This window comes from Pterocles gutturalis, unplaced genomic scaffold (genome assembly GCF_000699245.1).
Source record: "Pterocles gutturalis isolate BGI_N339 unplaced genomic scaffold, ASM69924v1 scaffold27329, whole genome shotgun sequence".
Lineage (NCBI taxonomy): Eukaryota > Metazoa > Chordata > Aves > Pterocliformes > Pteroclidae > Pterocles > Pterocles gutturalis.
This window is the reverse complement of record NW_010134005.1, coordinates 1-14,912: the sequence shown is the minus strand read 5'-3', so window position 1 is coordinate 14,912 and position 14,912 is coordinate 1. Positions and strand designations below refer to the sequence as shown.

Genomic DNA, 14,912 nt, shown 5'->3' with positions numbered 1-14,912 from the left:
CCATGGAGAAATACCAAGTGCTGGGGCTGGTCGGAGAAGGCAGCTACGGGGTGGTGAGCAAGTGCAGGAACAAGGAGAGCGGGCAGATGGTCGCCGTGAAGAAGTTCCTGGAGAGCGAGGAGGACGCGGGGGTGAGGAAGATCGCCGTGAGGGAGATCAAGCTGCTGAAGGTGAGCAGGGTGGGCTCTGAGGGCAGCCCCCCGTGGTGACAGCTGAGGGGAGCGGGCCTGGGTTTGCAGTAAAATTTGGAGTGAACCGATGGCTTGTTGGTGGCTTTGGGTTTGAATTCATAGCTCCTGGGACAGGTGGGAGGCGTTTGTGTCACAGAACGACATCCGCCGCGAGCTGCTGGTGGTTTATCCAGAGCGTGACCTTCTCGTCTGGAAGCTCCTGCAGCTATTGCTCCAGCAACCTGTCCTGCATGTTCCCCGGGGACGGAGAGTGGCGGTGCGCGGGGCCAGGCTCTGCCCTGCTTCAGGTGCCTCTTCGAGGTGTATTTTGAATGGCAGTCAGGTGTTTAAGTGCCTTCATGAAGCCAAATGTCTCCCTCGAGCAGTGTAGCACCCTTCGTGTCTGTGATGAGAGTGCGTCTTGGGCTAGAGGTGCTAGTTGTTCGGAACCGATGGGTGTGGGTGAGATCTGCCTGTGAAGAGCTGATGGGTTCTAGGGAGGAAACTGCCTCTTGAGACTCCTTAATGGTCCTCCGAGGAGTGGTGTTTATCCAGTGAAGTTAGAGGATGGGTGTAAATTTAAAACATTGGCTCAGTTTTGAAAGGGAAACACAGTTATTTCTGACCGTGACGTACAAAGTATAAATAAAGTTCAAACCAGAAGAGACTTCATCGGATCTTGTTTGCATTTCTGTGGGCAGCCAAGCCGTGGTAGGTTCATTGAGCCTTTGAGTTGTAGCCATGCAGAACCACTTTTCCCTTTGGCTGGGAGCTGTGCTGGATTTGCCTGGCTGGAGCTGACTGGATTAGAAGTAGGTTTATGTGCCCTGTATTCATCCAGGAAAGGTACAAGGAAGGGAGCCACAAGGTCTCCATTCCCTCCCGGTGGTAATGGTGGCCCCCTGCATTGTGTACCAAATAACAGTACCGCACTGCTGTGAATTTCCTGAAAAGCAGGTAAATGCTGAACTTGTAAAACCCGCAGGTGAATGGTGACCTGGATGTGTGACAGTGCGCCTGTCCAGACTGGGTGCTGGTGTAATCTGGTAAGGAAATCTGCTTCCAGGAATGTTTTGCTTTATTTTTATTTTTATTAGTAGCACTCTCCTGGCAGGCTTGTACTGGCAGCAAGAGGGTGGAGGAGGACAGGTCTGAAATTCCCCAAACCTTATCAGCCGATGGGCTGAAGCCAGCTGCTGTTATGTCCCCTTGCTGTCTGAGTGTGTGATTAGCCTGGTGTCAATTGTGGATGCTTTACACTCGCCTAAATGTCCAGCTGTACTCCAGTCTGTTGGCTTCTTATCAGCAGTGTTATGTGGTGTAGCCTCCTTGTGTGGGTTGGTTTATTAAAGGTACTTCATGGGCTATAGATACTGTGTCCAGGGAAATACCGAGGAGCTTTAGATAAAGAGGGGTTTGTGTGTGTGCTCTTTGGTGCTTTGCATATGGTCTTTCTGCTTCCTCTCTTGGCTTTGTTCTTCACGCAGAAGCTTTTGCAAGTTCCTAAACTGTTTCAGTGCCAGGTTTTTCTGCTGCATTCCTTCGTGAATAGGATGACAAGGATGCAGGGTGGCATTCTGTGCCAGGTTCTGCTTGCTTTTTTTGACCACCTCCAGCCCCTGTGTTTGCCGTCATAGCCCCCAGCAGTAGCTGCAGCATTTGTCGCACAGGTGGTGGGCACAGAGGAGCGCTTGTCCCTGTGCATGGGCACACGTGGTAGTTTCAAGTGTTAGGACGCGAGTGATCTGTCTGGTGAAGAAATGAAGGAAAGTTTATTACAGGTGGTGTGTATCTAGGCTTTTCCTCTGATGTGGGTGTTCTGGAGATGGGAATGCATGCAAGCCTGCATCTTCTCCACTTGGCTTCCACAAGTGACTCTTCACAAGTTTGCCAGACTATAGACACTGTGCTGTGAAGAAAAAAAAAAAAAAAAAAAGGTATTCTCTGCCATCACTGCAAGAGCTACAGACCCTTAGAGTTAATAGAACTGTACATGCGGGAGCTTGAGATGCAGTGTCTTTTAAAGCAAGTCTTTGTTAGTCTGGATCGCACCCGATCTGTTGGCAAGGCTTGCTTAGTTACTGAGTCAAAGCACGTACCACCTCCCAGGTGTCTGGGGAATTAACTTGTTTTCTTTGGTAAATGGGAACTTCGCAAGGGGAACATTTCCATATACAGCTAGGGAAAAGTGGCCTCTCACAGTGAAATAAATGTGTAAGGATCTAATCTTTTTGTAGTTTCTTCATTTGCATGCTTCCTGTGAACCTGATTTTTTTTTTCTTTTTTTTTTTTTTTCCCTTCTGTTCTGGAGTTTGGGCAGAAATTTAATCTTGGCTGAAAACAGCAAAACCTCCTCAGGTCTCTGTACTAGGAAGAAACTTCTGAGAAATCTGGGTGTTTGATAGCCCCAGGTGCAGGTTGTCTGGCACTGCCTTGGGACAGGCAGCACATTGTCCCCACAAGTCCCTGTGCTCTGCAGTCCTCTTGCATCTTCCCTCGTGCGAGGCTCCAAGCGAATAACTGACTGTGCACTGTAGCATGGCCTGTTCTGTTACAGTGGGGTGTGACAAACCAGTGTCACAGATGTGTAACAGATCGGAGGTGGATTCTTCTCTGGTCAGAAAGTGATGACAAAATAACTAGAAAATACAGCTGCTTTTTTTTTTTCTTTTACTTTGCAATCTTTTTCCCTAAATTATCTTCAGCTTTCCCCTTTGCATAATATTAAAAAAAAAATCTCTTTAAACCTTGGCTTTTCATTTTTTACTCTGACTCCACTAGACACCATTTAATAGAAGCTGTTCAATTGATAACAGAGTATTCTAGGTTAGAATGATGAACTTTCCTTTTATCCATTCACTGTGTGTTCTGGTACATGTTAGTTATTGCAACTGTGTATAAGCTGGCAGTGCCAACAGAAATCCTTTGGGTATTGTAGGAGCTTAAAAGGAAAGTCTTGTAAAGCTTGTCAAGACCAAGGCACAAGTTAGTGCCACCTCTTCAGTGAGGACAGTATTGTGAGAAGCAGAATGCTCGAGATATTCCAACAACAGAATACTGTGTTTTGAGCATCACCGTTAAGAAAAAAATGGCTTTACTCAGTATTTTATTGATTTTTAGGTTACAAAAACAGGTGCCTGCATATAGGAGGTGGTAGAAATCCTACCAAAAATTTGCTGAAATAAAACCTATTCTAAAATATAGATGATCTGATTTTGAAAACAAATGAATGTGGGTGCCATGACAAGAGCAGCATTCCAGGGCAGTGCACCAGCTGGGTTGCAGTTAAAAGGGTCTGGTCTTTGTTCACCCGTTAAATGCTGTCAGGCCCTCACAAAATATTTCCTGTTTTCTAACAGCAACTCAGGCATGAAAATCTTGTGAACCTGCTGGAAGTGTATAAAAAGAAGAAACGGTGGTATCTGGTGTTTGAATTTGTGGATCACACGGTGCTTGACGACCTTGAGGCGTTTCCAAACGGACTGGACTACACCAGGGTTCGGAAATACTTATTTCAGATTATAAGAGGAATAGCGTTTTGTCACAGTCATAATGTGAGTACACACGAGAAGTCAGCTCTACAGTTAACCTTGAATAAATAGATACAGAAGTGTATATTTTTCATATGTATTAAAACTTAGAGAAATCAAACTTTGGTGGAAAAGGAAGAGGCAGGGCAGAAGAGCTGAACTGAGTTTCATACAAAATGTCAGAGCTTGTCATCAGCTAATCCAGTGGCCTGTCTCTGATGGATCTGTGAGAGTGTTTTAAAGGAAGGGTCCAGAAGTCCATGGGGATCCAGTACTTGGTGGCACCTTCTTGGAGGCTGGCTCATCTTGCAGAAGGAGATTGTCTCTCAAAAGTTTGCTTCTGATAGTGTCTATGTAAAGATGTAGTCTTGTTCTCTTCTGTAGTTTTAGGGGTTCGTTTTCGAGTGATTTCTAACAGGTTTGCCAATTTCATCATAGTTGTGTAACTATATATAGAAACACACATTTTGTTTATTTATTATTTATAGGTTTGGGAAACTGTGTCTCTTATGAATTCCTAAAATACTCTTCACATTTAACTGCAGGACATCCCCGTGGCCCTTGCAATGCTTACAGCTTTTAAACTTGTGGTCAAGGCCAGAATTTCAAGCATAATAAATTGTGCCTGTTGAAATGCCTGTAGTAAATACACCTGCAGGACATATGCAGAGAGATATATTAAATGAACACTTCTGTGTTCTCCTGTGCACTTGAGTTGGCACTTGCTCATTGACTGTGTGCATGTAGCTGTATTGTACAGACTCCATGTGTTTGCCATGCCTGCAAAAATGTAATTTTCTACCTGGATGTGCGAAAGCGATTGTTTTTGGTGAGCCAATTTGCTGTGTAGAAATGGGAAATTTCTTTGTCTTGACTCGCTTTTTCTTTGTGCAGATAATACATCGGGATATTAAGCCAGAGAACATACTAGTTTCCCAGTCGGGAGTTGTAAAACTGTGTGACTTTGGATTTGCCCGCACGTTAGCAGCTTCTGGAGAAGCTTACACAGACTACGTGGCCACCCGCTGGTACAGAGCTCCAGAGCTGCTGGTGGGAGATACCAAATACGGCAAGTAAGAGACTGGCAGGCGAGGCTGCAAAGGGTGGTGGGAGCATGGTGGGGGTGAGGCTCTGGTTTTTGGGAAGGCAGGGGACTCTTGCTTGGCAAACAGGTTAAAGGGATGTTGTTCAGCATTCCCTGGTTATTCACTTGTAAAGGTTTAAGCCTGCTTCATCTCACTGCAGCTCTGCAGTTAACTACTGCCAGTGCTAGGATTTTCTGTCTCAGAAGGTGAGGACAGCGAGAGACTGAGCCCTCAGTGTTCTTGGTCTCTAAGAGCTTTTCAGTTGCTGATGCTCATATTGGAAGAGGCTGTGACAGACTTCCCTCCTCTGTGGTTGGAGTCATGGAGGGAAGGCAGAATAGTACCTCCGAATAATTCTAGACATTTCAGGAGGGAGGAGGTAGGATGAATGAGGTTCTTTTTCTTACTGGGATCCCAAGTGCTACAAAACCAGGTCAGAATTTAGCCTGTGCCGTTCACAGGTGTGTTCATACAAACATGCAGGTTTATATATGTCCCTGTATTACTTAAAAGTTCCTTTTCAGTAAATGTACCTGGAGAGTGGATGCCTGCAGACAGAAGAGCTGCGTACCTTTGTGCTCTCTCAGGGGCAAGATTCTACTAATGTGTTACGTTGTATTAGTATTTCTTTAAAGCCTTGGGGTTTGGAACCTGATCTTAGATCTTTCGTGCCTGCTTCAAGAGCTGAATCCTTGCCATTCCTAAGTGCACTGGTAAGCCTGGGAAACAGCTGCCTTGTTGTTCATGGGGCCAAAGCTGCCCTCGGGGCTTGTAGCCTGCTGCAGATGTGCTGTGTGCTGGCCTGGCTGAGCCTGTAGATCAAAGAGACGAGTGAAGCCATGCTGAGCTGGAGTGTTGTTTTCTTTTCATTGGCAGGGCTGTGGACGTGTGGGCTATTGGCACTCTGATAACAGAAATGCTGACAGGAGAGCCCCTGTTCCCTGGAGATTCAGACATTGACCAGCTCTACCATATCACCAAGTGCCTGGGTACGAACAGCCTGGCCAGCTTCTAGCGCCTGCTTACTAAAGAAGGGGTCAGATCAGTTTTGACGGGGGAAAGAGGATGTGGGGAGAAAGGCTGTGGTGTGTGGTGAAATGTTTCTGAGAGCGTGTACACTTAGCACCTTTTACAAAGGGGGAGCTAGGAGCTTGCGAGTACAGCATCAGTTCACGGTGCGCATGTGGAAAAAATGACTTGGACTGGAGCCCATACAGCAGTGCTGACCCAGTATTTCAGCCTCTCAATGTTTCACAGGGCTGTGCTGTGTTTCTTCCATTAGGTTGCTTTGTTTGTGTGATTCCAGGTAACTTAATCCCAAGACACCAAGAGTTATTCTATAAAAATCCCCTTTTTGCTGGCATGAGGTTGCCTGAAGTGAAGGAGGCCGAATCTCTGGACAAACGATATCCCAAGCTCCCTGCTGCAGTGCTAGGTTTAGCCAAGGTAATAAGCCTTACTCCATCAGCTGATCTTTTGAAACGAGGGTACTGACCTGTTGGAGAGTAGTGTAGGGGAGAGGGACCTGGGGGTCCTGGTGGCCAGCAGGATGACCATGAGCCAGCACTGTGCCCTCGTGGCCCAGAAGGCCAATGGCAGCTTGGGGTGTATCAGAAGGGGGGTGGTCAGTAGGTCGAGAGAGGTTCTCCTCCCCCTCTGCTCTGCCCTGGTGAGCCTCCATCTGGAATATTGTGTCCAGTTCTGGGCCCCTCAGTTCAAGAGGGACAGAGAACTGCTGGAGAGAGTCCAGCGCAGAGCCACAAAGATGATGAAGGGAATGGAGCATCTCCCTTATGAGGAAAGGCTGAGGGAGCTGGGTCTCTTTAGCCTGGAAAAGAGGAGACTGAGGGGTGACCTAATTAATGTTTATAAATACGTAAAGGGTGAGTCTCAGGAGGATGGAGCGAGGCTCTTCTCTGTGAAATACAGTGATAGGACAAGGGGCAATGGGTTCAAGCTGGAACATAGGAGGTTCCACTTGAATATGAGAAAAAACTTCTTCCTGGTGAGGGTGACAGAGCACTGGAGCAGGCTGCCCAGAGAGGGTGTGGAGGCTCCTTCTCTGGAGACATTCAAAGCCCGCCTGGATGCCTTCCTGTTGGATCTGATCTAGGGGTGCCTGCTCCGGCAGGGGGATTGGACTAGATGATCTTTCGAGGTCCCTTCCAATTCTGTGATTCTGTGAGCTTTGCCCCTTGTCTGCTACCTAGGTGGATGCTTTGTAGCTAATACACAGCCCCTTACTTTTTACTTGCTAACAGAGCTGTGTGGGTGCAGCGTTTTCTGCCAACCCTCCCGCAGCCTCCTGCTGGGAGCACTGCAAGCAAAGAGGTCTGGGTAGGTGGCATCCACACGTGTCCCTTCCTCTGGGAGCTATGTGTCTGCGATGTGGGGGTTAGGAAGCCTACAACTCTGTAATAGATGCTGAAGAATCCTTCCAGGGAGAGTCTTTTGTACTTTTACGGAAACAACCTAAAACCCTCTTGCTTGTATTTGAAATGCCTCATGATCAAAACAGATTCTGAAGTCTTAGCCAAACAAATGAAAACAAGGGAGGTTTACTGAGGGCGGAGTGATCTGTTTGTATGACAGGTATTCCCTGTGCAATGAGTCTTTGTGAGCATTAGTGATACGAATGGATGCAGCCAGCAAACATTAAACTTTTTGGGAGGGTGTCTGTCTCTTGGGCTCATCTCAGTGTAACAGTCCCTAGAAGGGAGAGCTGTGCAGCTTTTTTTCTTGAATTTGCTCGGAAACGCTAAAGCCTTTGTTTAATTTCTAATGTATATGTTCTTCTAATGTTTACGTTGATTTGACAGAACTGTTTGCAGATTGATCCAGACAAAAGACCAGCTTGCGCTGAACTCCTGCAGAGCGATTACTTTAACAAGGATGGATTTGCTGAAAGGTAAACAGTTCATTTCTGTCTCAAAGCAGGTTAATATTAGAAGGAAGTTAAGCAGTTGTGATTGAAGATTGCGTGCTGGGCTTGCAGACCAGACAGCCACTGAATGTCTTGGGTTTGTCTGGTTTTAGCCTTCCTGGAAATGGGAGAACAGTTGAAGGGGAACACATTGCCTCCTTGCCTTGTCATGACATTAATTCGTCAGCGTGCGCACCCAGCGTCACACCGTATTGGGTAGTGCAGTCTTAGACTGTATTCACTCTCTGCGTCTCTGCCAGACTGGGATAGGAACACCTTTAGTGCTGTGATGTGAAAAACGTGTCCTTGTAAGATTTTATTTATTGGAATGGATACATTATATTTGGTTGGCTTCTCATTACTTAAAAAGGCATGGTTTGTCTGATTACTCAAAAGGCTGTAAGGGCCTGGACTGGCACCAACTGATGATGATATTGAGATTAACAGAAGCCCTTTTTTTTTTTTTTCCATTGTATGGAATGTAGATTTACTCAGGAGCTTAAATTAAAGATTCAGAAAGATGCCAGAGACCATCAATTAAAAAAAAAATCAAAAATCAGCAAAAGGGACAAAGATGATGCTTTGGAAGAAAGAAAAATGCTTGGTGTCCAGGTTAGTCAATCTTTGTTTTCTAAACCTGTATTTTTTTTTCGTGTTTTCAAATCACTATATAAGTATGTGCAGCAGTTTAAATGTATAGCAAAAATATGTGAGAATCAATTAGGAAGCATAAGTCATGCCAAACGAGTGAAACATGCTTCTTTGCTGCTGTTTACCTATTTTAAAGCCCTATCTCCAAAATTACAAGTTTTGCCTTGCCTTGAAAGATGGTGCTTATCTTCCCAAACAGGATTTCAGCGTTGAGCCAAAGAGCAGAGATGCAAAGCTATTCAAGACAAAATGCTCTAAAGCTGATGCAGAGAGAGTGGATCGATCCTCCAACCTGAGCTCCTTCTATGACAGTGCGATCAACCCATTTAAAATAAGCCCTCAAACCTGCCTAAGAGATTCCAGCAGCAGCTTGGACTATGCCAAGAATTCAAGCATAGTTATTCCTCCCATCAACCAGAACCTTTCTCCCGTGATGGCTGGGATGGGGACTGTGCTTGGGAACCATAATTACAGGTACGAGAGCAGAGCTAGAAGAGCTTGTATCCATCGTTCCTGTCGCCGAGGAACTGCAATGTCCTGAGAGAGGTGCGGGGTGATGATGCAGGAACACAGGATGTGGGTTTGGGACCGGATACAGCTAGGAACAGCTCTTAGGTGGAGGACTGGGGATGGGTCAGAAAGCCTGGCCTCACCTCAAGCAGCTGCACGTGTCCACACAGCCACAGGGTCTCTGTGTTCCTCATTTCACAAAGCGCTACTAGACAGCAACGGTTTGCCAGCTGCTGTGACACTAACCTGTCTTTGACTCATGGCTTGTCCTTTGGACCAAAGTTCTGCCAACTGCACTCGTGAAGGATATTTTCCCTGAGAGCCTTCTTTTTCAGCATTTAATGAGAGGTGTCTTGCATTTGTTTTTTTTATATTTGCCGTGTTACTGCAGCTAATACAAAGTTTGGGTCATTTTTGATTACAGAGTTGATGAAAAGAGTAAAAAATACTTGAACCCATTTCTAAAGCAACGGAAACATTCTCCAGCAGGCCATTACAGTGTAAGCTTGACATCGGTAAGTCGTCTGTCTTTCCCCCATGGCAAAGCAAAAATAAATTCCTAACTCAAGGGTGTACTTTTTTGTCAAGAATCCCACCTCTCACAGCCTTCACCATAACTCCCAAGTAGAAATATTATTTTCTTTGCCCTTTTTTTTCCTACAGGTGTGTCATCTGCTATCCTTATTTAATAGTTAATTTATGCAAAGCATAGTTTGTGTCAGAGGACAGTTTTAAACAAGGGGAGCAGTCCATCACAGGGTACCCATGAGATGTGGAATATATCCATGGCCTCTTGCCTGGCCAGGAAAAGGAGACCATGCGTGCTGCACTTCTGAAACAGAATTTAGGATTTGGATTTAACATGGTCAGGGCCTTATTTTAGCCATGTCATAAATGCATTTGAAATTGTTAGTGAAAACCAGTGAAGTGCAAAGCTCTCCGCTCACTACCTAGACAATATTCTTTCCGTGCCAGCAGTAATGTTTGCCTTTTTACAGAGAACTAATCTGAGCCATTCTCCAGTTACTGTATATTTTGTCTCTCTGAAAGCAGCCTTGCTTAGATGATTGAGGATTTTTGCCTCTGCCTGTTCTGTTGTTTCTAATGTATAGATGACACGTGAGCAGAATGGATTCCTTCAAACATTAGAATCTTTTGCTCTTGTGCAAGTTCCAACTACAATGGAACATTTATGTGTTGATGCATTTTTAAGCTTGGAAATAGCTTTGGTTTTTTCTATATGTTCATGAGCTGGTACTTACGCCCTTGATTACAGGTTGCTAATGAAAAAAACATCCTTCAGGCAAATAGGAAAAAATGGGAATTCTCCAAGACAGATGTGCGTTTGCCACAACTACATCATCTCCCTGAACTGAGAGGGGTGGAAGGTATGAGCTTTGATGTCCTCTGAATAAACCCTGGATCCTAACTAAGTGGCAGGAAGCAGGGTGCATTAGAGCAGTCAGCTCTTGCTTCCTTAACACTGTATGCATTGGTTGTGTTTTGCAGCATGGCATCCCAGATTTCTGAAAAAGGAAAATAAAACAGTGTCAGAGTCCCGTGTCCCTCCCCTTGCTGCTATTGACCTCCATAACCCAAGTTTAGCCTCACAACAGGTAACAAAGCAATAAAATAGTTTGCGCTGCTCTGAATTTGTTTGCTTCAGGACTTTCTAAATAGCATGACCCGCCAAGTTTCCAGTGTGGCTCTTCACAGAAGCAGAACTTGCCTTGGTTTCTCAACTGTCTAAGTAAAAAGACCTGAGGCCTTGTGCTGGAGGAAAAGACAAGGGTCACGGATGAAACGTGGAGCTCTGTTTGTCTCTCTGAGATTAGCTAAATGCTAGATTCTCACTGCAAAGACAGACAGCATGAATTGTTGCCATTTCAGGTGGCTGGATCAAGGTGGAGGTAAGCCTGATTTACCAGAGTTTTAGAGAGAGCAGGAGGGATGTGTTTGGAGGAGAACTGTGCTGTCTGTGTTAGATATTGAGGGGCTGACTGCATTAGGGAGAGAGAAAGTGTAGGAGCCAGGCATAGGGAGAGAAAGGGGAAATTTGCAACCCTGTTATAGATGAGTTCCTCACTAACACTGAGGTGTTGTTTGGGAGTTGTGTGATTCCATAGGCAGCCACTCTGGCTACTTCCTCAACCTTCCAGCTGAGATTTGGCAGGCTGTCCTCGGGGAGGGGTAGAGCATTTTTGAAGTCTGATTTGATAAAAGAACAGATTTCTTCTAAGTTGCATGTTGGTGTTGCGTATGTCCCTAGAAGGTGGTTTCTGACCATTCTCTCTGGACAGGGAGGGATCAGTCACCAATTACTGTCACAGGCAAAACAGACTCAACTTGGGGAAATTAATTGAATTTATTACCAATCAAATCAGAGCAGGATAATGAGAAATATTACTCTCTCTCCCACTGCAGTTTTGCTTGCGCAGTTTTGGGTTTTTTTCCCCTCTCCTTAAATATGTTATCCCAGAGGCGCTACCATGGTCACTGCTGGGCTCAGCCTTGGCCAGCGGCGGGGCCGTCTTGGGGCTGGCTGGGTTTTGGTCTTTGGCCAGCGGCGGGTCCGTCTTGGAGCTGGCTGGCTTTGGCTCTACTGGACATAGAAGCTTCTGGCATCTTCTCACAGAAGCCACCCCTGTAGCTCCCCCCCCAGCTACCCAAAACCTTGCCACACAAACCCAGTACATCTCTATTTATACTACACTTGGAAATGGACCCTCTCTTTTTTTTCCTTCCCATCTTACAGCTGTTGGGGACCTTGATGCCTGATGCAGCCGAAGCCAGTTTCCCCAGGGTTGAGCACTAGCCTTATGGAGAAGGAGATGGCACCTGCCTGTGAAAGGTAGGCTTTAATTTCTGCACTGTAGCCTTCTGGTGGCTTTCAAATGAATCATTTAATGAACAATTATCTACTTGGGAAGAGCAATGGGAAAATGCTTCTACACTTCTCATTGCGGATTGGGATACCTAGCTGTGACAGACGCCTTACAGAGGGCAGCATGCATCTGTCTTGATGGATAGTGAAATTGGCAGTGGCAGGTAAACCATTTTCCTAAGCTGAGGCTTTGGGCATTGGTGTTGGAAATTAATCAGCTCATGAAGCTGGAGATTGAGGAAGCTGATAGAGTACCAGAAAGGGAAAACTGGCTGCCTTCATGTGAAGCACAGAAAAAATGGGTTGGATGCACAGCACCGTCAAGTGCATCACAGAAAAATGGACTTGCAAAAAGAGAGAAAGGTGTTTTGGCAGCCTTTTCAGGCTTAACATTAGAGAACATTTTTAGTCACTATGTCATGCAATCTAAACGTATTTAATGGAGCTGCTGTTATCTCAGTGCTCTCCAACTATGAGAGGACTCTGGGAGAGGAGGAGGATTAGGAAAAGTCCTGACTGTGTGGTAGATTTGTAGTCTTAAGATTGAAAAAAATGTCACCGGCTCCACTGGAACCTTGTGTCCTGCACAGATGGACTTTACTCAGTGCTGTGGGTACCCTGGTGCTGCCAGCCTGGATGTGATCATATACCTGCCCCTCCGGGGATTCTCCCTGCTGCCACGGGGACCACCAGCACCGCAGCCTCCCTCCTCTCTTACCCGGCTGCTGTTCTCAGTGTTAGTTACAGAGAGCCACGAGAGTGTCGTGCCAATACTGGTAACGTGCAGGTGCAAACCGCGCATCTTAGTTTTTTGACTCTGGTGTTTCATTTTTGAGAAGAGGGAGCAACTGCTGACTCTGAAATCCTGCCCGAGTGCTGCACGTGCTCTTAATCTGTGTGAGTGTGTTTGGCACTTAACACTCATGGGATGTGATGGCTCAGTGCTACACTAGGAGGAAAGAAGAAAAATCATCAGGACAGGAAGCAATCCTGATAGTGTAAGTGGAGGGAAAAAGAAACCTTACGAAAGTTGTCTCATCTGTGAAGCAGAGGTGTAAATGCAGAGTTTTAGCAAGGTTAAGGACTTATAATAAATAAACATAAAGGAAGCATATTATCAGGGAGGACCTCAGTGTTTTTGCCCACCCATAACACCATCCTCCTTTTCTCCTCTTGATGCAGGTGGCTGAAAGAGTGGGAACAATCCACCCAAGTTTCCAGGTGCTAACGCTGCAAGGTCTCTGCAGGAGAGGGTAGGATCCTTCACTCTCTTGTTAACGCAGTGGACTGCTGTGGGAGGTGGCTCGGGTCCAGTCCACAGCTCGCACTGCCATCGCTGCTGGGTCATTGCATGTGAAACACCTTCTGAAGTGCTGACTTCCTGGCCTAGGGACAGGTCTTGACTGAGGTTGCTCAGAAGTGGTTATTGGCGTGGGGCAATGACAGAAGCTGGTTTGGAGGATTTTGAAGGAGGCAGGGCTTGTTTCTGTCTAACCGCTGCGGTCTTGTGAGGGCTTTCTTTTTAAATGAATGGTGAAGAGAGTGTGGAAAGCTGCTGAATTTGCCATGTTTTGGTGGGCTACAGCCTCTGTATTGCAAAGCACCTTTACCATGACAAAAATGTCTGTGAAGAAAATGTTTATGCAGGAAACAGAACATTTAAATGTGTGAACATTTCCCAGCTGTTCCTTTGAAACCCTTGCTAATGCTCAGCAGCATGTGTGACCGTGTTAGGTTTTTCCCCTCCGTGCTTTTGACCCCCAGTCTTTGGGCCGTTGTCTTTTGGCTGCCTAACCGAGCCTGTTGTCTGGCCGCACTGGGTGAATGTCTGGCTGCTGTTACTGGTGAAGGAAGAATATAAAATATGGAGCTGTGATGCAGGTGGCATGTGAGATGGCTTCTGTGAGTGCTCAACAACCCACTGAAGTCATCAGTCCTTCAGGTCTCTTGGGGGGAATGGGACATGTAAGTGTAAAATGTGAAAGTGGCTTGTGGGCATAAAAAGGTGGCATCGCTTTTTTCTTTGCACTGTAATGAGACCATTTTTGTTTAACTGCTCTCAAGCTGGCTGTAGTCAGTTCTGTGGTGTCCCTACGTAGCTCCCAACGCTGTTTTCTGGCAGCTGGAGGCTGCTGTCGCAGCTCACACTCCTGTATGGTATAGTTCATTTTGGAACTTGTCTTTCCACAAAATATGGCCTTTCGCATCGATGTATCATAGCAGAACATAGTATGAACGTCCTCGTACTTAGAGCTTCGTGGCTGTGTTTTGACATGTACATTAAAATTTGTAAATAAAAGGATATTCACATTCCAAATTTCTCATTACTAGTGTGTTCTTACAAATGTAAGATGTGCTCAGTCTTCCCTGAACTTCGTGTTATATCTGCTAATTTCTATTGGTGGCCTTGCCTGCACTGAAAAACAGGCCTTGGGAATCCTTTTTTATTTAACAGTTGAGATCTAGTTTTCTTGCAACCATTTACAAGCCCAGGTTCCTAACGTCCCTCAGCAGCACCCGGACAGCACGTAGCTGACTGTGCTCATCCAGCGTGCCTTTACCTTTCCAGCTCTGCCAGCCTGCTGGCGATAGCGCCGGCATGTTCCCATTGCTCTGCTCTTTCTTTGCCGCTGACCATGAACTGCTGCAGAGTAGCCCAGCTGTCCTCATAGCTAGCCACAGCAGTCATTTAGCTAGCCAACAGGCAAATGCAGCTAAGCTGCTTGCCTAAAATACTGAGAATTCACCAATGCCCCTGCTTTTTGGGGTCTACAAGGAGCTCACGGACTGCACGGCACTGCTGCCATGATCCATTTTCCACTTTGCGGTGGATGAGAGCTATTTGTCATCCTTTCTGGGTTCACATCTGACGGATGGTGTGTCACAGAGAGAGAGGAAACAGAAGATCCCACTTGGGTCCTGCCAGGCATTCTTGTTTCTCTTTTCAGCTTTGGGTGTATGTGGGGGCCTGGAAGAGGAGGTAAAAATCCTATCTTCTGTGTGGATAAGAGGAAAAAAGAAAGGTTTAAGGAGGGAGATAAGAGAAAAAAGGTTTAAAGGGGGAGAAGAGAAAAAAGAATGGGTTAAGGGGGGGGGAAGAATGGGCTAAGGGGGAAGAAGAAGAGGTTAGGGAGGGAAAGAAGGGTTGAGGGGGGAAGA

At 46.0% G+C, this 14,912-nt stretch overlaps 1 protein-coding gene across 1 annotated transcript; it reads left to right on the top strand.

Moving 5' to 3' along the window:
• The first annotated feature begins 2 nt into the window (after positions 1-2).
• CDKL2 (cyclin-dependent kinase-like 2 (CDC2-related kinase)) lies at positions 3-11,684 on the top strand. Its single transcript, XM_010081450.1, has 12 exons — positions 3-170; positions 3,530-3,724; positions 4,595-4,773; positions 5,662-5,774; positions 6,092-6,231; positions 7,605-7,693; positions 8,194-8,320; positions 8,559-8,833; positions 9,294-9,384; positions 10,146-10,257; positions 10,379-10,485; positions 11,625-11,684. Exons 1-12 carry the CDS (start codon positions 3-5, stop codon positions 11,682-11,684), a joined length of 1,656 nt encoding a protein of 551 aa, XP_010079752.1.
• Positions 11,685-14,912: the final 3,228 nt, after the last annotated feature.

What these genes read in the sequence shown, in the direction of transcription:
- CDKL2 (XM_010081450.1), top strand. Translation starts at nt 3, where the DNA reads ATGGAGAAATACCAAGTGCTGGGGCTGGTCGGAGAAGGCAGCTACGGG. An exon ending in CGTTTTGTCACAGTCATAAT is followed by an intron (nt 3,725 to 4,594) that starts GTGAGTACACAC and finishes TTCTTTGTGCAG; the next exon opens with ATAATACATCGGGATATTAA. An exon ending in ACAGTGTAAGCTTGACATCG is followed by an intron (nt 9,385 to 10,145) that starts GTAAGTCGTCTG and finishes CCTTGATTACAG; the next exon opens with GTTGCTAATGAAAAAAACAT.